The 27,366-nt window shown below is 40.7% G+C and overlaps 1 protein-coding gene across 5 annotated transcripts in view; it reads right to left on the reverse strand.

The window, feature by feature from the left end:
• The window catches only part of ppfia4 (PTPRF interacting protein alpha 4), a 69,759-nt gene that overhangs the window by 16,175 nt on the left and 26,218 nt on the right, over positions 1 to 27,366 (reverse strand). For 4 of the 5 annotated variants that reach the window (XM_085273641.1, XM_085273642.1, XM_085273639.1 and 1 more), the window contains exons 3-7: positions 5,044 to 5,145; positions 4,742 to 4,906; positions 3,966 to 4,040; positions 3,020 to 3,091; positions 372 to 593 (exon numbers count right to left, since the gene is read on the reverse strand). In XM_085273641.1, coding sequence (XP_085129767.1) covers positions 372 to 593; positions 3,020 to 3,091; positions 3,966 to 4,040; positions 4,742 to 4,906; positions 5,044 to 5,145 — 636 coding nt within the window. Of the gene's footprint in view, positions 1 to 371; positions 594 to 3,019; positions 3,092 to 3,965; positions 4,041 to 4,741; positions 4,907 to 5,043; positions 5,146 to 15,697; positions 16,107 to 27,366 lie in introns of those variants that run through there. The other variant, XM_085273643.1, reaches the window with a different exon arrangement.

The raw sequence follows: 27,366 nt of genomic DNA on the forward strand, positions 1-27,366 counted from the left end.
ACTAATATTATATATATTATATATACATATTTTATATATATTTTCCCAAAATGTAATGAACTTTAAAAAGTTTCTTCTAATTAATTACTTGAAATAGCTACATCCACGCTACACAAATCTATCTGCCTTTATGCAATGTGGTCTTTTTGAAGGACTGAGAATATGACTCAATGGCATAAGAAAAATCTTGTTACTTTGTGAAATAACAAGATAGGGAGTAATAAAGGTCCACGACATTTCCTCATAAATCAGCAACTGATTTATGAGGAAAATGTTTACATTTTTCTTCCTTGCAAAGTTGAACATTTTTGCTGCCCACTGCTTGCTCCCAGAACCAAAGCACATTTTTTGACTCCATCCTTTACTGTCACCTCTCTCTGTTCCCTCTGTTGTTTGATTGACAGCTCCTCGCTGCGGCTCAGTTCTCTGCGTGCATTCGCAAGCTCTGCCTCGAGCTCAGTGACGCGGTGGTTAAGAGTGGCACAGTGCTCGCGGCTTTGAGCCAGCTCTTTATTGGTCCGATCCAGCAGCTCCTGAAGCTCAGATGCCCTGCTGCCGTCATCGTGGGCATCTATAGAGCCATTGGGAAGTCTCTGTAAGGCAGACACATACAATTAGCAGATCCATCATTATATACACTTTTCACATAAAATGCATCTCATGTATTACACAGATGCAAATCTACATGCTGTGTTTGGAGGGTATCTGATAAAGTTCTTGTTTTAGAGTTTTAGAGCTGATAAAGTTCTTGAGTGACCTAGATCAGAGTGGTGGGTTTTATGCATACAGGGTTGGGTTATGTGAGGGTAGGCTGCTATGTTGTTGTTTTGATGTTGTTTCTCTTCTTTCCAAAGCTCAGAGTGCAGTTAATTCCAGGCTCTTAATTAAACAAATCTTCAGGGACACATTCAGACAGCAACGCAGTGGGCAGCCAAAGTTAGCAGGACCCCCTCTGCTCCGTTGTGTTTCCATTTTGCCTGTGCATGACTTCCTTACAGAAACGTAAAGATTCACACAAATGCCCGGGGAAATAGGGCTAAATAGTGTGAAACTGTGTAATATGGCACACCTGGGGATCCATGAGTGGCTCCCTGTGACTGTAAAACAGCGTGGTACGAGCTCACAAACTAAGAGTGTGTCACTATCACTGTGTAGGACCCTGTAATGCTGAAAAAAGCATTTTCATTTTGCGCTTTCTTGAATAAAAATATTCCTCACTGAGGGCTGGTTGCAACATCAGTCCGTTCTCACTCTCAACTTGTCAGGACTCGTCGGCTTTAGTGGCGTTTTTCACAGTGCAGGGTGGGCTAGCAGAGGTCACACAGAAGTCCCAGATGTGATAAGGCCAAAGGGATGTGGTGATGTTGTCATTGTCGGGGGACATGCAGTGATGACACTAGGAGCAGGTAACTGCTGTAGCCAAGAAAATGTCAGAGCTGCTTGACAGAAAAAGAGATTTTTGCCTTATATTGAATCTTTTATGTTGTGAAATGGGGTACACACCCCCATCACCATCAACGGCGCTGCTGTGGAGAGAGTGAGCAGCTTCCGCTTCCTTGGTGTACATCTGGCTTATGTGGTCAGTACACATAAACAAAACAGTGAAGAAGGCGCAGCAGCGCCTCTTCTTTCTCAGGAGACTGAAAAGATTTGGCATGAGCCCCCGCATCCTCAGGACCTTCTATCACTGTGCCATTGAGAGCATCCTCACTGGATGCATCACCACCTGGTATGGCAACAGCACCGCTTACAACCGCAAAGCTCTCCAGCGAGTAGTGCGGTGCTCTGAACGGATAATTGGAGGTGAGCTTCCCTCCCTCCAAGACGTCTACAGGAAGCGCTGCCTGAGGAAAGCGGGGAGGATCATCAAGGACTCCAGTCACCCCAGCCATAAACTGTTCAGACTACTTCCATCAGGAAGGAGGTTCTGCAGCATCCGGTCCCGTACCAGCAGACTGAGAGACAGCTTTTTCCATCAGGCCATCAGACTGCTGAACACTTCATAGACACCTCACCTCCACTACTGGAACTTCAACATTATGCACTACATACTGTACAGTAATGCCACTGTTTTGCACATGTCTCAACCAACTCTGTATATTTTTTATATATTTTATTTTATTGTTTACTCTATTTAATTTGTAAAATATGTATACACACACACACACACACACACGTAGAAAAACATATTTAGTATACACATCCAGTAATGCATATACTATTATATATTGTACATATATTTATTAGTCTCAGATGTAGCCATTCTTATATTTTGCTTGTTTTACGTTATTGTATTTTTGCAGAACTCTGTTGCTTGTGAAGCTCGCACACAAGAATTTCACTCACATGTACTGTACCAGTGTACCTGCACATGTGATGTGACAATAAAAGTGATTTGATTTGTGTCATGACACTATAGGTGGTCCTGTGCAATGGAAAACGCTCTCATGGGGGTACCCCTTGTGTAGCAAGAAATGGTTCCTGACAAAGCATCTTCATGTAATGAGTTGGGAGTGGGAACTTGTGGCAAAACACTGCAGGGCAGTGGCTGCCAGCAGTGCAGCGGGTGTCATCGATAAATGTCCTAACAGAGTGTGTGTTTGCACACTTCACACTCTGTGACATCTAAACGGCACTCACCCTACTAATGGCCACACTCTAGCCAGTTCTCTCTTCTTTCCTCCCCCACTGCCTATCCTCCATGCTTTTGTTTTTTCTTAATAAAAAGTTGATACCTTTCTTTTTAGATGTAAATCTTTGGTTTTTCTATCTGATCCACTCACAGTCACACGTGTTTGTTTCAGCCCCAGCCTCAAACCAGGCTTGAATGAAGGGCAAGAGTTAGCAACCCAATCAGAAAGGTAAGGGAAGATTTATGCTCCTTTGTGTATAGATATGTGTGGGTCACTGTGTAGGAGGAAGACAGAAAGGAGATACAAAAGCAGACGGGCAGACAAATACTATCAGCAGGCACAAAATAAAACACATAGCACAAAAACAATCACACAGCCAGGAAGACCTTCCATGTAGGTTTGGATCCATCTGTTCGCTCCACTGAGTCACCATCCTTCCTCTGTCTCACCATGTTCAACTGCAATGTAGATTAAAAAGACCAAAAAAAGAACACTGAATAAACGTACTTACTTTTCTTGTCACTTAGTCGATCCAAGAACAGAACCCAGCCTCCCAAAGGGAAGCATGGCTGCCAGACAACAAGATCTCTCATGTTTTACATATCTGCAAATATGAATAATGCTCAAAAAAAAAAGAAAAGAGGTGCGAAGGAGGATTCGCTTTAGTCAAATAAGACTCTTTGATCAGTGCAATTTACAGTAACAAGGTTTGATTTTGAATCAAATTAAGAATTTGTTCTTTGTTTACCTTTTAATGTATAAATCAGGAATGTCAAACCCATTTTACATCGGTGTAAAGACATTTAGCTACACATTTAATCCCCGATAAGAATTAATGAGGAAAATAAGTCCAATCAACGACATGTCTCAGTTTGTCTACATGATAAATGTGTAAAAGTACATTAAAAGATCTGTTTGCTGAGGACAAATTTTTCAGTAGATATTTGTATAGTAGGTAGTGAAAAACAACGGGGGAGGTCTTTATCAATAGGAAAGGCTGGAAACGTATTAAAATAGAGTTAAAAGTTCTAAATCTATGCGCTTCTTCACCTTTCCCAAAGCCTAATTGGGCTGAATTGGAGTCTTTGTGAGGACGATTTTTGCCCCTGAGCCCTATGTTTCACACATCTATACATAGATGTTTTATGTATATGAACAGAGGATTGAGAAGACTCTCACACAGTGTGATACGCAAATTGTATATCCGATCACACTCGAGGCATTACCAGATGTCAACTAGGGATTGAGCAGATGTTTTACTTACCATCAACGACACACATAGACACACACACACACACATAAAAACTCTGCACATAGATACGCATTGCTCACCTCTTGCGTGGTAGTTGCTAGCTGCCCCTCCAGGGTGGCAACCCTCTCCAGAGCCACCCGAAGCCTCTCTCGCACCTGCCAAACACACCGTCCACACGTTTAATCAGTTATTTTAAGCTTTCAAGGCAAAGCAATCTAAACTACATGATTTTTAGTTTTCACTTTTATATTAACCTCCTGGCATCCATATATGTGGACATCACATTTTGGGTTGTCTAGACCAACATACTAAATTTTGCTCTACAAGGGCCTGATATCCACTTACAGGGACATTATACTGCCTCTGTTTTATCAAAATTTAAAACGAATGTCTTCATATGTGGCTCTCATTTTTCTTAGAAACACAAATTGTGTAAAAAACAAACAAACCGGTGATTCTTTGTTTTTACATTCATCGGGTCCCAATCAGCCCAAATATCAAAGAGAAATTAAACATGCACGCTGTGGAAAAGTTCAGGTTTTAGGAGATTAATATAGAGTCAGATTATTTTTTCATCTGCATCCATTTGCTGTACAATTCTGTTGCCAATGCTGTTTTCTCTTAATAAAGTCTCATGACTTCAGCCACTGTCTGTTTTTGTCCTAAACAGAGGTTCGTCAATAACTAAGAAACAGTGAAAAAAGGCAAAAATTCTGTTAAAAGACACATTTGAAGCAAGAAACTGTTAAGATATTGTGTCCTCAAGTTTCTAGATTTGTCATTTACTTGTCAGAACTAACCTCTGTCATGCAATATGTGTGTGTGTGTGTGTGTGAGAACGAGCGAGAGAGTCCACCTTTTCATCCAGAGCCTTGTGGTGTTCAAAGAGCGACTTCAGAGCTTTGAGGACCTCCACCTCGCTGGAGACTCCAGATGGTGGGGGTGCCTGTCTTTTTACCACTGTCATTCTCAGACTACGTTCGTGACGAGACACCAGACACTCCAGGTGCTCCAACAGCAGCTACAGCACGAACACACACACACCAATGTATGCATGACCAAAGAGAATACTAATTCCAGAAACATTGTTTGTTTTCATCAGCGTCAAACACACGCACGCCCTCAAAGACACACACGTACACACATAGACACACATACCCTGGTGTTGTTCCTTTCTGCTTTCAGCTCAGATATTTCCTCCTCTTTCTCCAGCAGCTGCTCGCGGCATATGTTCAGCTCCTTTGTGAGGGTGGCAAACTCCTACACAACAAATACACACACAACACCCATACAGAGGTTAATACTGTATCACTGATCGAGGTAATGGCTGAGTGCGTTTGTTTAACTGAGCACGAATCCAGCTGCAGTCTCGTAGTTAAAGAGTGTGTGCATGTGGCCGAGCTGTTTGGTGGCCAGACACAAGCACAAACAAGAGGAACACATTATCAGCAGGGGATGTCAGGGCACACTTAAATAATGGGCAGTCTAGGGTGGCTTCTCCAAAAATAAAGGTGTTCTTGTGTGAGAGATGATTTCTGGGAAAAAATTTTCTGTGCATCTGCGATAAGAGGTTGTCTAAGAGGCTGGAAATTCCATGACTCACTAGGTACAAAAACAGCACTATCTGAGCTGAATAAACAAAATGTGAGCTGTGCCACTCTGCCTACCTCAGTGTCTGGGTAATTTTCTGGCCCTTACATTGCTGTATTGTTGGTGTGGTCACGTCAGTGCAACTAAAGATAAGATTACGAACTTCTCATGAAACAACAAGTTTGTTCCACGGTGAAAAAATCTCTCAGTTCTTGCAATTGTCATTTCTATAAGTGATAGAACTGACAATGATGAGAACACCTCCAGCTGTCATTTATAACACACCGACCTCAGTTACTGACAGAAGGCTATACACTTCACTGAAGCTTTTACGCACTTGCAAGTGCAAGTAATACCAGTGTAATGTCGGGCTGATAAGAAAATGAAATATCGCGATAGATATGGGTAAAACATGCGCAGTGCCTTTGTTTACATACGCACATGGCAGCGACGCAGAATAAGAAGAGTGAAAGCGGGTCATTGAAAGAAACGGATGAACCAGAATTGGTTTGTAAAAATGCTGCAACTTCAGTGGTGTGGAACTGGTTTGGCTTTCATCTGTCAGAAGCACAACAAAGCACTATTTTTGGTAGCGGGCCGTCGTTATTACGCACACTTAAAATCAATCCTTTGATTTTTCTGAAAATCGACAGTGCCCCTTATAATCCCATGTGCCTTATGTATGAATTCTGGTTGTGTTTACTGACCTCGAAATGATTTTATGTCGTACACGGCGCTCGAAAATCTGTCAAATGTTTCAGTACGGAGTGATACGTACTGTACTTCAACATAATATTACCGTATTGTGTGTGTATAACCTCTTTTTAAGTTTTGTGGATATTATACATGGTTATGCTGAGGATTTCCACTGGAAATGCCTTTTGGTTAAACTGTCAGCAAGGATTTGCATTTGCACTGTTAATTTTTTATATAACCTTAATGCACATAAAAAAGCTGCTTGTTTAAGTGAAAATACATTGATGGGGTTTTTTTGCACTAATAAAGTTGTGGAGTTGTAAAGCTCAAGCTCAAGAATGACCAAGGGCTGGGAGTGGCTCCAGCAGATCCCAGGACTGACATCTGAAATCTCCAGAAGAGCGGAGTCCAAGGAACAGCAAAGATACTATACAGGACCCTCAAGCTAGCAGGCCACTGGTAGAGGACCTGAGCTTAAAGGATAAAGATTTTAATTTTTAAAAAATGTTTTATTGCTCTTAATTTTGGATAGAGCATGGCTTTTTAAAACAATTTTCAGTCTTTATTGTTCAGCTAAGCTAACTGGCTAAGCTTACTGGCTTGTTAACATGTTAGTGTGTGTATGCACATTTGAAAGTTAAAATTTTAATACAAAAAGTGTTCTTCTCTGTTCCTACTGCCACAGAAGTCTCCAAATCTACTAGAGATATCAGCGCTCCCTTTCTAAGCAACCGCAAATGTCCCACACTTTATAAATTTGATGGACATTTTATGCTCTTTTGGCGTCGTAAATAGATAGCTCCATTACCTTTAATAGTTTGGGAGATGGCTGTCATAGAACTGCGGTTTTCTGCCGTAAGTTTGATTCTTTTATAGTACATAAACTTTAATGGAGTTTCACCTGACCATACAATGCTTCATTTTGGGGCAAACAAGTGCTTTAAATGACAGCAGTAAAAAAGGTTTGTGTAGACGTTACACAAAAGTAGTTGTCGGCCTATCTGTACCTCACAATGTACTTTACGAGTATGTGAATCTGAATATGAGTTAACACAATGCAGCTCATCCTACCTCCTTACAACCATAATACATAATAATAACATATACATAATACATAAAACATCCATGCTAATTCTGATACTGTCACGTCTTCACATGCACTGGTTTGAGAGATAATGGTCCACATCCCGTTAAACTCCGATAAATCAAGAAAGGCTTCTCACTGTAATCTTTTGATCAGTGGAAGGAAAGGTGATGTGTCACCACATGGCTTTTTATGCACTAGTGGTGAATGGTAATGGACTGGTTCGTATATAATGCTTTTCTACTCTAACTGGGCGCTCAAAGCACTTTACACAACTTGCCTCATTCACACAAGCATTTATTTCTATGCTCTATGTAAATGCTTCTATCTACCATTCACAGACATTTCATTCACACAGACCAATCTTCCGATTAGTAGCTGACCTGCTCTACCACTTGAGCTATAGCCACTCACCCCACTAGTGTTATTAATGGTTAATGTAACCTATGTGAAGTCAATCCTTATGTCAGAGGGTGCTTCCTGGTCTCACAGCCCCACATCTAATCCACTTTCCTATGTGATTTTCTGTTATTCTGTCTGCAATCGATTAGATGTACTCGATTAGATGAGGTACTAAGAGTGCTGCTGCTACACTCTACATCAGAGAACCAGTCGGTGGCACACACATCTCCTGCTGGAAGTTGATTTTTAATATTTTTCCCCGATCGATCACACTGGAACAAAAATTGGATAGCTGTTTGTTCACCGAAGTCTGTGCATCTGTGTGTGCACGAGTGTGTGTGCGTTTGTTTTGTCCATGTTGTCTGAATGTCACTTGGTGCTTTGTTGGCATTTCCTGTGAGCTCGGCTGTAGTCCAAACCAATACCCAGCGGCTTACGGTCTCTCTGCTTGTCCAACACACACACACATCCACTTACAAACATATGCTTTTTCCTGAAGCTTGCTGCAGCTACGACACCGCACTCCTGGTCTCACGTTTTCCACAGATGACCTAAACACCAGCCCTGACTAGGAGATGTGTTTTTTAAAGTTAGTATGGAAATGTTCCACAACTGCAGCCCTACATGAAACTGGCACCACATTGGCAATACACTGACAGGTGTGAAAATATGTTCCAAGACATGCCCCATTTGCACTGGCCTTCACCAGCAAAGCAGATGTGCTGATAAATTATCACTACTGAAGAATCTCTAGAGACCCTCAGCAATATTATACTAGCATTATAAGATAAAAATGCACATTTATATGAGAGAGGATGAACTACTAAATATAAATAAAGATATCATGCATTGCCTTTTCAACAATGTTTGATATCTTGTAAAAATCATAAAATCTCGGTGTGAACAGCTTACACACAGCCCTGCCCGTTCGTGCAGCCTTTTCACAGAGAAATATAATAGGGATAAAAAAATTACGTTATGCCCACTAATGTGCATGATGGATGGACTGTTTCTCCTGTAAGTTTGATTTCAATTTTAATCAAGAGGTTAATGCATCTTAGTGGGGAAGTGAAATTGTATCTGAGTTCTGTTACTGTAAACTTTGAAGAGGCTAATGATGTCAGTAGCTGATGTAGGGAGATGACCCACACTGCTCTCAGTACTTTTAATTAGCCCCACATTTCAGTCTTACCTTTAGCTTTACACTAATGATGCTGCTCTTTCTGCCAGTGTCTACCACTGTGCCACACGTTTGTGATATTTAACACATGTCTGCATGGATTAGTAATTTGAATGTCATGAGAAAAAAAAAGATATGCGTCTCTTAATTTTGCTTGGTGCTTTTAATATTTATTCTGTCATCTGACTCCAGCATACAGATGAGATATAAAAACTTTTTTAATAAAAATACAACATTACATCCAGCAGGAAAGGCAGATTCTCTTCTATAATGACCCAGCTGAGTTGCAAATGATTATCTAAATAATACATTAAAACAAACCCACACACCATATATAAATAAACATATTGATCTCTGCATTTCCATTTATCCTGTCTGGTGTGCTGCAAGCAGAAAAATATATTAAAAAAATTATTATAATAATAATAAAAAAATGACTTTGGAGCAGAGGGGAGCGAATGAATAAGATCGAGAGAGGAAACGAGTGACAAGAGGAGAGGGGAAAATGGGTCAGCTTGTTCATTTTACTTTCCCTTATTCCACAGGGTCCACAGGGGTGCATCAATAGACATGTGCTCGGCCCAAATCCGCCAACAGATGTTAGAGCTCGCTCTCTCTTTCAATCATGACAAAAAAGGCTCAACAGGCAACCTCTTGCGTTTTCTAGTTCATCTCTTCATCCCTTCATCTCTCTCCCAATCTCAACATGTAAAAAAGACAACAGCAAACACACACATAGAAAATGCAAATGGGAGAAACATGCACCGTCACGAAGGAAAGATACGGATGCATGATTTGGAGTATTTATAAAGTATATAAAAAACACCTGTTACATGTAACATATAACACATTATCTGCTGAATGACTTCCTTTTAACTGCCGTTACTGCCTTTGACTTTGTGCTCTATTTCAAAACCAAATGCACTATATAACCTTCACCACTCAAAACCCAAAGAAAAAAGAAAAGGTTAACGTTTCCGAAACAACGGCACAATACATGCTGACGAAAACTTTGACATCTGTCAGGGTGCATATTGTACAGAGCCGAGAGAGAAGACTCCGGGTGTCTGGAGGAACACGGCTGCCTCCAACCACAATGTGAGATAGCAAGTGGTTACCAAACACTGCTGAGCCCAGACATTGTAAAGGGATTTCTCCCTTTCCCTTCCTTAAGCAGTTTGGGATTAAAGGATGAAAAAAATCCTGTACGTATATGTGTGTGTGTGTGTGTGTGTGCAGAGAAGGAGAAGGCAAAAGATTGGAGTGGAGTCAGATAAAAAAAAAAAACGGCTAAAAGAGCCCCCACCACACACACACACACACACACACACACACACACACACACACACACACACACACACACACGCAATTCAAAAAAGCTGTATAAGACTTATTGTGGCTGCGGTTATCCTTTTCTACTTGTGTGTGAGTATATTTTTGTGTTTTCGTTGTACGTGTGCAGCGTGCATAGAGGTCGGTACTATGGGGACTCGACCTACACCACACACCTGAACCATATCTGAGGCCGCCCCCTCAGCTGCTCATTCACATCTCTCGCATCCATGATAACAGATATGGAGGATACAGTCAATGTCAAAATAACAGTAGAGCTCACTTTGCTGGTTGGTCATTGTCTCAGCATTAAAGGTAAAGCGTTGTGAGATTGTGGAATTTATTGGTGAATAATGTGTGTGTGTGTGTGTGTGTGTGTGTGTGTGTGGGAGGGGGGTTTAGGAGGTGGTCATCAGAACTGACGTGGTTATATTTCACCTTGCCAGTTATTTTCTGCTGTGTGAGAAAACTGACTGAGTTCAGAGGACCTGATCATGACAGATACTGGCCCTTCGCACCTTAACACCTTGTCAACACTACATCACACTACTCTTCATTCCAGATGCAGCAGTAGAAAGAGCCCTTCCTTCTTCTTTTGTTATTTAATTCCTCTAAATGTATCCCAGTGAACTATGCAGTATTTCATGTCTGCTCTTAAAGTTAAAAGTACTGCTCATCAGACCAAATCCCAGCACTGACTATAACTCTTTATACACTCAACACCATGGGAATACTGCTTTCTAGTATTCTGCACCGCATAAAGGGAATCCAAGACTTTCTCCAAAGGCTGATCTTTGGCTTTTAAATTTCCCAGTTACTTGTATAAGAGATTGGAAAGTAATGAAATAGACCTTTTAATTTCTATTCTTATTGATGTAATCACTGTGAAAATACCCAGCGTGGCACCTTCTCTGACTGTGATCCTTAATAAATTAATACAGCAATCATATTCAATCCATCCATCTGTCCATTTTCTTATGCTTATCCAATTAAGGGTCGCAGAGGGCCTGGAGCAAATCCCAGCTGTCAAAGGGAAAGAGGCAGGGTACAGCCTGTCACAGGGCTAACACAGAAAATCACTCACACCTACGGCCAATTCAGAATCAGCAATTAAGTTAACATGCATGTCTTTGGACTTTGGGAGGAAGCCAGAGTGTCTAAAAGGAACCCAAGAAGAGACAGGGAAAACATGCAAACACCACACAGAGAGGCTCCAGTCAGACAGTGGATTCAGACCTCGGACCTTTTTGCTGTGAGATGACAGTGCACCATCATGTACCACACTATCATACTGCCACAGTCAATCATAGTCAAAGAAAACACAGAATTTCCTCTTAATCTGCTTTGACAGTGTTATGTCCTTATATAACTTCATCCAAGATTTAAGAGATTTAAATTGAATTTATACATCTTAGAATCTACTGAAACAGTATCAACATGTCCTGGACTACAGTAGGAGTAATTCATTTATCTTCTGGTAATATCACTTAACAGTATGCTTGTTGATATAGGAGCCCAGAAACATAAATGAACCACGGTGATGCTAACAGTGAAAATCTGGCAACTTGGCACTAACCCACTACACTGTGACTTTTCCAACTCTTTTTTTTACGTGCAGAAATTCTCATCAGTGTCTCCACAGCTCGTTGGCAAACTGGGATTTGTTAACGAGAGTCAAAAATTCACAGAAATGTAAACTATCTCACTTGATACTCCTGGACGTTGTGTCCTTAGAATGGATTTATAAACTGATCAGTTGTACTTCTAAAATGTGTGACAGGATTTACAAGACAGGAGAGTGAAGCCAAAGCAAACATGAATGGACACTTGCCAGAGCTTGAACGCGCTGAGGTCAAGCAGTTCCTCTCTAAGCATCAGCAGGTGGAAGGAAAGGAAACAAGGGACACTTGTGACTAAGCAAGACAGGAAAGCGAGTGAAGCTGTAAACATTCGCACATCACATCATATTCACATGATTCACAGGACAGGGTTGTGTTACATGATATCATTTATGCTAATTTATGATCTCGCACATCAGCAGCTTGAATATATTTTACATCTCTACAAAACAGATACACATTCTAAACATCAACTTGGACACTGTTTATCATTATGTCATTAGGTTTATTCTATGGTGATGTTTATTGTACTCATCACGGCATCTTATATGAAAAAGTTGCATGGTCTCTGTGGCCAAGGGATTTGACAGACATAAGGCCCTCATTGGAGAACTGCCAATGTACATCACTTCTATGCTACACTAGTGCTATGGGTGATATTAAACTTGGTCCAGTGAGTTTTACTGCACGTTCATACTGCACTTAGATGACTGGTGGTTAGTTTTTCTTTTTCTCCAACCACCCCGATTTCTACACAGTGCACCCTAACAATGAATTCCTCGATAAATTTGTTTTTGCAAATTATTTAGCTTCTGTTTTCAATTGCTTTAATTAATTTGCTTCTTGTATCTTCTTTAATCTTGAATCCTAAATTAATTGTATTTTTATGTTGTTTTTCATATTTTCTTTAATTTTATTGTTTGCAACCTTTTAAATGGTATGATGTAAGCTGATCAGCTATATCAAGAAGAGTTGTTAAAGCTAGGGTAAAGACAAAAGCGACAATAAGTGAGCAGCAGTATTCAGCTCTCTGTCACCATTATGACTATAAATAGTTTTGGTTTACCCACTTTTCTGTCTGTGGATGAGCAATAGCAGTGAAAAAGTTCAGTTCTGCCTATAGAGTTCACTAAAGTCTAGCTGAACAGCTGTTGCAAATACACCAAGATATCAAGTGTTTTTTCTGCATAAAGTTATACAATGCACACTCATGATAATGCACTGGTGAGGCTAAATCTTTTTAGATTTAAACCACAGAACTGTTCATTTGCTGTGGAGAGGCAAAGAAAAGCAAGCTACAATACAATATCAGAGATTATGCCTACTGACTAAATTCCTTTCACATGCACACATCGAAAGACAACTGTCTACACCAACTGTGATGTAAATCTTGGTAATTCACCAAGGGATGCCACAGCAAAGATGAATGCAGGGTCAGAGACTGGAGAATGAGTGAGTCCCTGGAGAGATTCAGATATCACAGCTCTGTAACTCTTCACCACTGCAGAGAGAGGAAGAGCGAAGTGGCAAACAGCCGAAAGGTGGACTCGACCTTCCTCTGGCAAATCTTAATCAGCACGCATACACACAGACACACACACAGACATTCATATAGACACAAAAGCGCGAACCTACACAAGAGCCATGACGAAAAAACACCTAGCTGGGGTGTTGGCTCTAAAGTAGCCAGTGAGTAATCTGTTGCCATGACGCCACCTCTCACACTGCTGCCAATGCCACGGCAACAGCTCATTAGGAAAGTGTTTGAGCAGCAGACAAACTTTGCATAAAATGTTTCATCAAATGAATGCAGATACATTCTGTTGCACACACTACAACACAAACATGCACAAAGCCGCTGAGAGGTTTTCCTTCTGTATGATGGTGTGACAGCACTTGAGACTGGGGAAGGATGCAGCAGCAGCAGCTGACTGCAGCTCTTGACAGATCCCAGCTCAGACTGATGCTCTGGAGGCACGAGTATAACCAAAAACTTTTCCGAAAGTTTTCCTACAGAAGGCACAGTGTGGAAACTAAACAACAATACGAACCCTGATGGCTGGGTCAGATGTGTTTTAATACATCTGCCCCAGCCATGTATTAAAATACATCTGTCCCACTGCACCAGCGTAGGCTGAATTGCTCATAATTCAGCCTACACTGTTTTCCCTGTTAAAGTACTGGCGGATAAGTTTGACAAAGTTAAATTGTTGTTTTACAGTTTCTAACTCTAAGAAATGAATGAATGAATTAACGTCTGGCTCTCTTCCACATTGTGTCTTTGGTCCTGTCTTTCTCTGAACACCCCCAACCAGTCACGGCAGATGGCTGCTCCTCCCTGAGCCTGGTTCTGAGCCGGAGGTTTCTTCCTGTTAAAAGGGAGTTTTTTCTCTCATTATCGGCAAGTGCTTGGTCAAAGGGGGTCTTTTAACTGTTGGGGTTTTCTCTCTATTATTGTAGAATACAAGCTTTGAAGCTTAATACTGTTAACTGTTTGGCTGCCATCACACTATTTTAATGCTCTGATGGTGATCTAGATAATGAGCTTTTAGTTTATGCTCCTGTCCATGTATTTGTAGTTAAATTGTACAATTACAGAAATGTTGTAGTTTTTTTCCCACCATATTAAATCTAGCCAGAGGTCTACAGGAGTCTTGGTCCTTTTCGTTGACCAGTATTAAACCTTAGTATAAGTTGCCAGATTCCATATTACACGTCCACTCCAATCAAAGTTGAATGAACTGAAATAAATAAACCTTCTAAATTAACATTTTGATCTTAAACATTTACATTCCCATAAGTCCCTGCACCTACCTAGCTTTCTGTTGATATTATTGTCTTCAAAGGCATCACCATTTACACCATTTATAGTATTCAGGACTACTCTTAAAGAATTCATGTACAAGCTTACCTGGATTTTTACAGAAATATGTTAAAGTCCAGGCGAAGCACCTTAGAAATAAAAGGACAAAACTTCCCCAGATATGTAGTTTTCTAAAACACTGATAAAAATCAAAGTGAAAATAGTTTAAATTATTTTTTGAGGGTTTTAAATAAAACCTAGGAGAAAGTCTGCTGTAAAAATATGCATATCAAAAGTTTTAAAACAGCAAGACTTCAGAGCACAAAAATGGCACGGTGTATTGTATTGCACAAGATGGCATAGCTGGCACATCGGGCATGTCTCCGTGTTTCAGAATATCACATTCAGCGTGCAAATAGGTGTCAAATCCCTCCAAGTTTCCCAACTTTCTCTCCTCCTCCTCCGTGCCATTGAAGGCCTAAACCCAGAATAGCATCCATTCATGTATCAGAGTTTTCTTCATCAAAGCAAAACAAAACCTGTGCCAGAAAAGGGGACAAAAGAAAGAGAGGAAGGATAAGAGGGGAATACTTCCTCTGCTCGGTTGAAAGGAGAAGCACAAAGAGTTTTTGTTGCGCATCAGTAGAGTCTGTCTCTTGCACGCGTGCCGTAACAAGCATAAGGCAAGTCAAGCATGCACAGCAGTCACAGAAAAAGAGAGAGTTCATAATCAGTGTATGACAGATATCTATCTCTATTATATTCACAAACAATGGAAGTTGAAAACGTGCTACTAACCACATGAACCAGTGAAAGGCTCTGTTGGTGACAGTGTACCCACATTTCTAAACGAATATGCAATTTGCTTTACTGCGAGACATTAATCATTCTTTGCAGAGTGATTGAGGCATAGTGGTGAAAAGGAAGGAGGAGGAGGGAGGAAGAGGAGGTGGAGAGAAGGCCATATCTCAGACCTAGAAAAGAGCCATCAGCACTGAAATCAATACTCAGGCAAGGACATGTGGAGACCGCAGAGTGAGCTATTTGAGCTGAAGGCAATCCTTCACTGGAAATATCCAAACACTGCATGAATGCCGAGTCCCTACCTGGTACATGTAGGTGTTAAAGTGGGTCCCATTCTGAAGGTGGATCTTGACTGTAGGGTTCATGGTGAATGCTAAACATATCAGAGCCTTCAAATGGACACCCCTTAAAATGAGAGACAGGAAGAGGATGAGGAGTAGTAGGTAAAGGGGGTGAGGATGGTGGAACGGAGGGATAATTCCTCAGAATCCTGGTCCACAAAGAGTGCAGCAGGGCTAAATAAAACTCCTGTACTGCTCCCTCTGCCAGTCGCTCGGACAACAGCACTCCACTAGTCAGTCTGATATTATTACAGCCTGGGATGAGACACGGCAGGAAAGAAGAATACAAAAACAGGGAGCGGGAGAGCAATAGAAAAAGTGAGGGTAGAGAGATGGATAAACAGGGGCAGGCTGAGGAAAAGAAAGTATGATATTTGGTCAGCGATAAAGACAGAATGAGACAAGAAAGATGAAGGAGGGAGGAGAGAGAGCAGCTCGTAGCGCATCAGCTGACAGAGGAAGGAAGGGGCAGGGTTTAGACGAGGACTTGGGGCTCTGGCCACCTGTTCTGTTGTGCTTACTCACACACATATACACATGCACGCAGACATGAAAGTTCTGGCACTTAGTGCAGAGGGAGTTTTTAAATCACATTTGGCTGTAATGCTGAGAATTAGCATGAAATTAAACGCTCTATTTCCTCCTAATAAAAAAAAAACTCCAGTCACTGCTTACTCAACACAAATTCAACAGACCCATTTTCCTCCAGCGTGACATTGCGTGTGCCGAATCTTTCTATTTATAAATGATAGCCTGCTTTGTCCCTTCTCTCCCGGTATAATAGCACAGTGCATGCACTTGGCTGGTCTGAAAGCCCCTCTGGTGATTTATACAGATTGTTAAATCTGCTTTATGATCACAAAGCTAGTTTGTTTTTATTTTTCTGTGGATAAACTAAGTCGTGATAATAATTTTACAATTCCAATAATCACTAAAACTTACCAAATTAAACAGATCACGTGACCCCTAATTAGTGGAGCCACATGATTCTTGGCAGTTGAACACAGCTAACAGCTTGGGACGCTATGGTTACGACTATACCACTATTACTGGAAATGTTCACAGTGCCAATATGAAGATGTCACGTCAAAACACAATTCACTGTGTAGAAAACATAGACATAACCAGCATCAATTGGTTTGTAAAGACCAGTTTTGAAGCATAGCTGCAGTAAGGTTAGGAAATACTATTATGTAATTTATTTATACGTAATTCCTAAACTCATTTCCCTCCTTTATTACTGCTTGAGGGTCTGTCTGCCTTCAGCTTTGTATTTAATAGATGAAACGCATGCTGTAATGGCTTGAGATCAGGGGACTGACCTTGACACTGAGGATTTAAAAGCTAGAGTACAACTGATCTCCAGTCAGTTTTGCAGCATTTTGAAGGATCTCTCATTCACACTTTCTGCCATATTATCAATAACAGTGCCACTGCCATGTTTGACAGATGATGTGAGTGTAACCACTGGTTTGTGCCTTTTTTTAAAAGTTCTCTGTATTTCCATTCATGAACACATGATGATAGCATACAATAGTATGGCTACCTCCTCAAGAGTATTCTTGACTTGGTCTGATATTTTGAAGTTTTTCTTATGCATGGAAATAATTCATGCACTCTTCTGTGGTTTTTCAGGGCTTTTGTTGTGAATTTCTTCTTCTTAAGAATGAACCAGTTTGTTGATTGGGCAATGTTGGTGGTTTTGAGTGTAATGGTCTTACTCATTTGCACTGACATCTAACCCTGAAATGTTATAAAATACATATTCAAGGCTTTGAATCAACTTATTACATCTGCTTCATTTGTCATTAAATACCAAGGAAACAGGCCTCACCTGGCCATGAAACTGCTTGTTAGTCAACTCTCCGATTATTTTTTGAACCTCTGGAAATGGTGGATTTTGTATGAAAGAAGATGTAATTCTTACAAAACTTATTCAAAACTTGTGTAGAAGATTTTTTTATGATATTTTTTAGACAAATAATATGGCTTACTATACTAAGACTGTCCCCATTTAGGGGTGAGTGAAATCTTACTTTTTCACATAGAGCTAGCTAGAGTTTTCAGGATAGTTTTTTTTTCCATTGATAAATGAAATTATCATTTAAAAACTGCATTTCTGTATTTACTTGGGTTGTCTGATGATTTAAAAAAAAGAAGAAATCAGGAACTGGGTAAATACTTTTTTCACAGAAATGTATGTACATTAAGCATCTGTGAATAATGTTTTTTTTTTTCTTCTTTAGCTTTTATTATGACAGTTAATTCTGGAGAGGAAAGGTGGGAGAGTGAGCAAGAGGAAGGCATGCAGCAAATGGCCCTGAGCTGTAATAACCCTGCAGCGCATGGGTTGCCTGCTCAACCCAGCGAGCTATAACAGCGCCCCAGAGTAACATGTTTAAGCTTATCGAACCATTAAATTCATATCTTAACATTTATGTATGCATCTGTATTGCTTTGTAAACAGGTAAGCTACAAGAATATTCACTGCTACTGTGGACTGGAGTCAGTTTCTTTGTATATAGAAAAATAAACTGCCCACTTAAGGTAATTCTATTTCAAATTATACAGTCATTCACAATTGCTAAAACTGGTTCACACAAGCATTGCAGCTGAGTGGTACTATGGTTACGTTGTATGTAATGACTATTTAGTTACAACTCCTGTTGCTATTTTCATTTAAATTTCATTACTCTTTGTGTGCTCATTAATTCTCATCTTCTCCTCTTGTTCTTCATCTCTCACATTCATGTTTAGTCACTAAAAATGTATAATAAAACTCATTTAAAATCCCAATCCCTCGGGAGTGGCATCGCATAAATGTAGAAGAAGATGTGAAAATGGTTCCTGTCTACAGGTCTACTTGCTTGCACCTGGTTGTCAAGGAAACAGGGGTTTGCAGAAGAGAAAGAGAGAACAGAAGATGACTCAGTGAGACAGACAAGTCTCCACACATCAAAACATCCTTTAATGATTTTTGGTGACTTCCGACGGTAACTGACAAGAGCTTACTGCAGGCTTGTGCCTCAGCCTCTTTGAGTAGCCAAACGCAGCGGACACCACTGGTGGCCGGGTGAGTGACGTGGAGAGGCAGAGACCCCTACTGGCATCACAAGGTATTCAGACAAACTAGTAGCAAACCAAACACGTACAAACTTTCACACAGAAACAGGTCAAATGGGTATTTCAGGATTCCATAAACAGCTTTGGAGCAGCCAAAAGTTTTCAAAGAGGGAAAAAAAGTTACCATGTGCACATGTAGTTCTTTTGCAGAAGTGAGAAGAAGGAGATGCAGGAAAACAAGAGTTCCAACCACCAGTAAAATATGCTGCATGTTGATAACTACTCCTTGACATCAGTGGGAGCCGGTATTGGCAGAACCTGGGATTTATTGTCAGAGACAAAAACACAGAAACAACTCGACACACAAACATCAGCAAACAGCACAGTCAAAAACACTCGAAACCCAACACATTTGAAAGCATATTTTCTGCAGCAGAATCCACAGAAGTGCTAGACCTCTGACTTTTTTTTTTATCTGACAGCCTCTCACAGCTTTTTCTCTCCTTTGTTTCTTCTCCTTCACCCTTTCTCGTTTTGCGGCTGTCTAACTGCACCTGATTGCTTCTTTCACACTCAATCCACTCTAGCTTCTCTCTGCACAGGATCTCATCCTCTTTTTTTTCTTCTACACTTCTTCTCTCTTTCTCTCCTCTTTCCAGTCTTCCCTGTTTTTTCCCCCCTCAACCGTAGCTAATCTCAGCTGAAACTTCCCTCGATGGAGAGCGGCCATTTTACACCCTAACATTCAGTAACATGGAGCAGAAGGCACCCTCTCTATGCACAATCATGAATAACAAATGAACACATGTATTATCTATACAAAGGTTATGGGTTTGGTGTGTAGGGTGGATTTAAGCCTTCCCAGTGTATACAGACACCAAACAAAGAACATTACAATGATAGTTGTCGCTTCATCCACAAGTCTCACAAAACAATGGTAAATTCAGACTTAGCCTTTATTTTGTTACTGCAATCAATTCCAATTAAAATGTCAATTTATACCACTAATAAAGCACATGATAACAAAGCATTAACAAACACATGGAAAGACTTGTGCAAACCAAGCAAAGCATTAAACATAATATAATACAACTGCGTTCTGGTGCCTAGCAAAATATACTTGTTTGTTGACAGTTAAATGACATGATCAGTACCACTCTCATACTGGTTTATGCCAGCAGCTGGCACATTTAGCTTGCCCTAAAAACAGGAAAACAACAAAGCTTCCTGGGCAATGCTCAAAACAATTAAAGGAACACTTTTTAATCAGAGTATTGCATCAAGTCAGTTCAACTTCTGCAATATTGCTCTGGTTATTTAAGTAGCAGATGGGGTTGTTTATCAGTTTTAGCTGCTTTGGTGTTAATTAAATTAACTAGAGGGGCAACAATGAGAAAACCACTAAAACAGGAATGGTTTTACAAGTGGAGGCCACTGATATCCCCCCCCATCATCTTTTCTGACTGTTTATTCTCTCTAGTTTTGCATTTGGTTATGCAAAGTGTCACTACTGATAGCAAAACTGTCATGATCCTGGGCCATGTTGGCCCAGCATTCTTAGTTTTCATGTGTTTTGTATTTTGTTCTTTATTTATGCCGAGGTCCTGGTGGTTCTGTTAAGATGTCCCTGTGTGCCCCTCTGTGTATCTGTGAGCCCTCGTTTCCCCTCCTTGTGTTTCATTCAATGTTTTCCCCAGCCCGTTATGTCTGTTCTCCCTCTCTCCTCCTGTCTGCACCTCTGTGTACTTCCTGTTTTACTTTGACAGTCTCCCGTCAGTGTTGTGTTTACTCCTGCCGTGTCTCGTTATGATTATCTGTATCAGCTGTGTTCCCCGTGTGCTCCCACTTCCCTCGTTAACCCTCCGTGTATTTATGTGCATGTCTCCTCCCCGAACCTGTGTGCCTTTCTGTGTTCCCTCGGTCCTCAGTTAGTATTCTCCCAGCACAATCTCAAGCACATGGAGGAGATTCCAGCAAACAGGCAGTTACTCTAGCAGAGCTGGACAGGGCCGTGGAAGTTCCTTAATCCATCAGTAGGACCATTGTGCAAGGATGAGCTTTGCCAGAGCACTGCAAAATGACCTCCAGCAGGTCACTGACGTGAATGTCTCTAACAAAACAATCAAAAACAGGGCTCCTGGGCACTGTGGAGCCCAACTGGAATTTGCCATAGAATACCAAAGTTGTCATGTCCAACACTAGCTCTCTGTGATTTTCACAGATGAGAGCAGGTTCACCCTGAGCACATATGAAAAGGGTCTGGAGAAGCCGTGGACAACATTCAGTTGCCTATTACATTGTGCAGCCCGATCAGTTTGGTGATGGGTCAGTGGGTGATGGGTCATCTCTTCAACAGGCTATGCAACGGCACCCTGACTGCCATGAAATTTCCCCTTGTGGGACTAATAAAGGTATATCAATTCAATTCAATTCAATTAGTTATTAGTATGAAATCCTTGGACTCATTGTCAGACCCTATGCTGGTCCTGTGAGAGTATGCAGGCATTTCCTGGAGGATCAAGGAATTGATGCCATTGATTGGCTCCCACAATCATCTGACCTAAATCTGCAACATTATATTTTGGTCCATTTGACGCCACCAAGTTGGACCTCAGACTGTTCAGGAGCTGGTCCCGCAGAACACCATCCATCATCTGTTTGGTACAAACTACACAGTATCATTTTGTGTTGCTGCAATGAAATCTTGGCAAAATGAACTAGGCTGCTGCATCATTGGTTTTTGAGTTGTTTTTGAATTCAGCCTTCTGCAGGGTGATTGTTTTAATTTCCACCAAATGAGGCATGGCCCTTTTGTTCCTAACACATTACCTGGTCCACATCAGTACAGATATCCAGCATGATGTTTTTTTCCCATTGAGAGCTGATGTGTTTTCTAAGTGTTCCTTTAAATTTTTGAGCAATATGTAAAAATGTGAGCTTTCTGTTTTTAACCACAAAAGCACCAATCCAATATGATCAGTTGGATATCTGTCCAACAAACTGAAACAATCAGATGGAGTAACCCTGTCTGTCTCCTACAGAAAATACATTTGTACACAGTAAACTTGAAACAGCAAACATTTTTCTGGGTCATAACAGCTTAACGCAGGATGCTGTTATATCATTTCAGGCAGAAATTAAGCACTTGTATTCACACTGCTCTTCCCCATTTGTTATACAGATATCAGGCACAAAGTCACTCTGGGAAGATTCATCCATCCTTTTTCATCACCACCTTCCTCATCACCTCATTCTCTTCCTCCTCCTCCTCCTATCCTCATTTTTTCTGCCACCTCCTCTCTTCTGCCTCTGTTTAAAGCACTTGTGTCAGCTCTGTCTCGCTCTCCTGCTGTCCTCATCATTCAGTCATTGTGCGTGGCTTGAGTCTTTCCATCTTCACCTTCACCCTGCCCCCCTTAATCTCTTGGCTTGCCCAGAAGGAAGCCTCTTACTTACACAATGCACAATATCACTGCAAACAACGGACACGGGTTGTAAATACATCTACACAGATTCTGCATAGAGTACATTACTTACCAGTCTGTCCCGCAAAGGGAAAGGACAATTTACATCACAATTTTATCACATTTATAAAACAAAAATTAACATTAACCCTATTTTTTAAATTCAAATTCTAAAGAAAGTAATTCCTAACTAGCCAGTGCGTTACACTAAGACTGACTGATTATTTTTATTTATGCACTCCTACTATACACTGAGTCTTTTCCTGAAAAACACACAAACTAGCACACTGATACTCCAGAGACCACACACACACACGCACACACACACACACACAATCTGTCCCAGCTGCTCTGTTTTTGCAGATGAAAGTGTATAACGGTTCTAGAGGAAAGCATCAAACACAGCTGTATTAATATTAATCTTCATACTCAGAGTAAATAAACTGCTCCAGAGGAGTGTCCGGCATAATTTTAAATAATCTGTGCTCTTCCCAGTGGTTCATGTAGTTAAAAATCTCAAGGAGTAATGAGTAGTGTGTGTGTTTGTGCATGTTTGTGGAGTTCACGAAGGCTGCTCTTGCCCTTCACAGAGTGCAAACTGCAGTGGCAGGATGTAACTCTACACCGGTGAGAGAATGTGTGTGTGTGTGCGCGCGTGTGTGTGTAAGTTTACGATAACTGTAACTATAATGACAGAGCCACAACAAGCACCTCTCATGGTGCCTGAAAGTGAGGCATCACACTGCTGTCCCGTCCTTCTCACACAGCCTCCGTCCTTGAAAGCACATGGATGGGAGCATAGACTGTGGGGCTCGTGTTGGCAACGAGCCGGCATTATGGCTGTAAAATCACACTGCAACATTTTTCATGTTCTTTCGAATTTTAGTGACATTTATGCAAACTAGCTTGTTGCTTTGTTTGCATATTTAAAATGTAACAATTTCAAGCAGCTCGTAATCCACACAATAATTGCTTTAATGTCAAGCGGAATTTCATGGTGACAGCTTTATCCCGAAAATTGTGTTTTGAGAGAGTTTGCAGTTTTACAATACAGTATATTCAAGGGCAATTTGGCTTACAGCAGTTTGTCTGCTATAAGGCTTCAACCAGCATTTCCACATTATAATATGTATCTATATTATCTGTATTTATACTTTATTTAAAGTATATTTTTACTGTGAGTTTTGTTCATTCATCAGAGCCTATTAATTCAAACATTTTATTCCAAAAGACATGGTGAAAAGAAAATCTCTTTCTGAGTGTCGTCAGAATTTCATGATTTATGGTTTGATGACAAGATCATGTTAAGTGAGGGCTTAAAATGAAGAAGTATTGTCCAACAATGGCTCTAGTGTAATCCACTAATGACATGTAAGAATAAAGAGACACATAGCTGCAAGATAGGTGGAACTATACTATATCTGGCCATTTATTTCTTCATTTTGTGCATTTTGCCTGACTGATAAATCGATCTGTCAGACCAATACCGATATTTAGTGATTTAAGAATTGGACATTCTGATATCTTGGTACTTTCTCTTTCACACATGTGAAACATAAATAATTTTTGCTAACATTTGTTATAGTTGTTGTCTTTGTTCCAAACACCTTGAGGGAAGCTGCGGTGTGCCCTCTGGAGGATAAACTATGCAACATCAACACGCATAACATTGTTTCATCGTTTTTAACTGTCATTGTCTTCTGTTATGAATGCTGATAAATCAGAAAATAGCTCATATCCAAGGATAATATTAGCCTGCTAACAAATTGGTAGGGCTTGAGTTTGCAAATATCTGAGTGGGTATCTTATAAGCATCCAGTATAACACTGTTTGATATTAAAGTGTGCTCCGGCTAAATTGTATGTTAGAGACTGAATTCCTCAGAGGATGTTATTCCTGGGGTTCACAGAGCTCTGGACTGCAGGACATGAAAGGCTCTGCCACCAGCTTAGGAATGTGAACACACACACACACACACACACACACACACACACACACACACACACACACACACACACACACACACACACAGACAGCTCTTTAAAAAATGATTCGTCTCTAATCTGCTCTGTATTATGATGGCCATGGTATGAAGCATTACAGAATTGTGCGTATGTGTGTGTTTGTGCGCACATCTATCACAGGGCTCTGGATGATTTATTTATGAAATGTGATTTTTCTTTCTGGAGCTCTTCAGCCTTGTAACGCAAGCTCACGTGCTCATTCACTCAGTCACTTACTCAAACACACACGCATGTATGGACACACACACAGAGTGGTCACTCTCAATCATACTTTACTGTTACATTGATCTACAGTATTTGCGCTACCAAAAAATGATTGTTTATTTTGGGATATGAGGATTTAAATCCTGTGTGTGTGTGTGTAATTTTTAGTGTGTTTCTTCCTGCATTTGTGCCTATATTGTGTTTATGTCTGAAGTTACTATAACTTTCTTTCTTTTTCGCCCGCTGGTTTAATCCCACACAAAGTACCATTCCCTTTCCTTATGACTCACACTGTGACAGCTCATTCCCACTGAACAGCCGATGCTTTTTATGTCACAGTGTGTGTGTGTGTGTGTGTGTGTGTGTGTGTGCACATTCAGATATTTTAAATTAACAGTTATACTGAATTGCATCAGAGTCCTTAAAACTTTAGTTGAATAATCTTTTTAATTATGTATTGCGATGCCTTTTTGATTGTAGCTCTATGAAACAGAGTCTTCAAAAGTGGTGGGTGGAAAAATGGAGGAGAAAGAAAATATTCATGGGAGTGGGTGTGGCACAGATTGCGTGAGTAACTTCTCTGCCACTTCTTTGCTCTCTGTGTGTGTATGTGTGTGAAGTGAAGCCAGTCACACTGAGTGACTGAGTGAGCTCATCTGTTCTGGGGGCCTATAAATATTGTAGATGCCATGCGCCTGCAGTAGACCTTCTCGGCAAGCTACTGTATGATGTCATCCTGGCACACCTCTAACTAATACACACACACACACACACAGCTGTGCTGCCAAGTCCTAACATCCATGGCAAAGCTAGGGTGTGGTACGTAGGTAGACAGGGATGCAGAGCCCATGGATGTTGAATAAATCAAAGAAAGCTCAAACTATAGCCTTTCTTTGCTCGTTTTTCATCTTTCATCTTCAGTTAAAGTTAATATTAGTTTTATTTATATAGCACCATTTCAGAACCACTCATCTGCAGAGACTCTACAGTATTAAAGAGAAAGAGTCCCAGTGATCACGTGAAGCTCCAATGAGCAATCACTTGGCAATGGTGAGAGGGATGAATTCTCTTTTTTTTTTTAAAAAGAAGACACCTCCAGCAGTACCAGGTTAATCAGTTAACTTGTGTACCCACCATCACTTTCTGATCTGTACTAACTAATCCAGCCAGTGTTGATTTCTTTTGAAATTACCCCATGCACAGAAGGCAATAATTGTTTGTGTATGCTGTGCATGAGTGTGATGTCACTAGACACCTAAAGTACTGGCAAGTGCAGACTCTGTGAGGGCAGTTCATCACTAACACCATCTTCTTATACAAGCTTCCAATATTTGTAGTTGTATACACTCACTTAACATCTGACTGAGTACTTCTACACAAAGAACTGGCCACATTTTAAAGGTACAGTGTTTAAAATCTCACCACTAGATATCAGCAGATTGTAGACTGCAGTCAACTGAGCTCTTTTTTTTATTAATCCAAATGAGTGGGTGTAAAACTTTGTGAAAGGAGTCCAATACGAGTCGATGAGTCAGTGAAGCTCACTTCTGTTCGATGACAGCGATACAGAGGTGAGTTCATGAGGATATCCTGAACTTCTCTGTCAGTAAGTGCTGCTGTTGGCTAGTGTTAGATGCTGTTAGCTGCTGTTAGCTGCTGTTAATGAAGTGTTTGAAATGGACCTAGCATTGCTGGACTCAGACACTTAGCAAACAAACTCATACAATGTGAGAATGTCCAAACATAAGCTGTCATAATGTTAGCTTATAACCAACTGTTCTTGTTGTTAGCCTTCTCATTGTCAGCTGTCTGGCAACGGGAAGATGGCATGTCTAATCTGCTGACTATAAGTAATTGCTACAATATCGAGAATAAATCAATAAGTATGTTTATGCACATTTGCATGTGTTAGAGCCCTGACTTCAGTTCAGGAGATGAAGCTTGAGGTGAGGAGGAAGAGGATGACATTTTATCCAAATGCCGGTCATGTTGTCTCCTTAGCGTTTTTGCTTCTTTGTGAAGAGAAATCCTTCTATACAGGTATGATCCTTTATATTTTGAGTCTGAAGGTGCAGACATTAATTAGAATTTGCCTTGAGCACAGTCTGAGTGAATACCCATTAGGTGATTACTGTGTGCAAGTTTGAGTCTGACCAATCCTGTGTCAAGTTTCACGATTCTTAGAGCTTCATTGCATCTCTTTCCATACTATATATGAGATAAAGTATCTACAATCGGTTCTTCCCGGTTGTTCTTCCCTGGCCAAGCATTTACCTTCCTTTCACAGTGAACAGAGGATTCCCCCACACAGTCCTTCAGCCAAACCCACTAACACACTGAGCTACTCTGCTTTGGCAGTCGATCATCGGCAGCAATCAAGGTTTAGGCTACACACGCCAGAGAATAAACATGCACACACACACATACACACAAAAAACCTTCACACATTAAAGACACAGACACAACAGATTGTTGATCTTGTGCAGGAGGAATTCTGTTTGTACATCATACCACTCAGATGAGAAAATATGCACGCATACACATACAGTGCAGCTGATAGCTCATGCCCTATGGGATAGAGGGTGTGAGGAAGTAAACACCATAGCCCCTCCTCCGTATTTCCCCGGAGATTTTATTTGCAGGGCTTTGAAAGAAGAGGAGGAAAAAGAAAAACCCTGAGCCTGCACGTGGACATAAGCACCCATGTAGAGTCCAACTGACCTGACGACTGACAGATAGAGATGTTCATGGACAGAAAGCAAGACTGAAGCCTCTATATCAGGAATGCTATATTGTACGTGTAGCAGTATGTGGGTGACTGTGGGACTCTTTGGCACCGTGTCGTTAGGGTGAGGGGAAAACTGGAGGGACGGAC

Source organism: Mchenga conophoros, linkage group LG5 (genome assembly GCF_057382185.1).
Source record: "Mchenga conophoros isolate Kocher_MC1m ecotype Shallow Benthic linkage group LG5, M_conophoros_male_GT1.1, whole genome shotgun sequence".
Taxonomy (NCBI): domain Eukaryota; kingdom Metazoa; phylum Chordata; class Actinopteri; order Cichliformes; family Cichlidae; genus Mchenga; species Mchenga conophoros.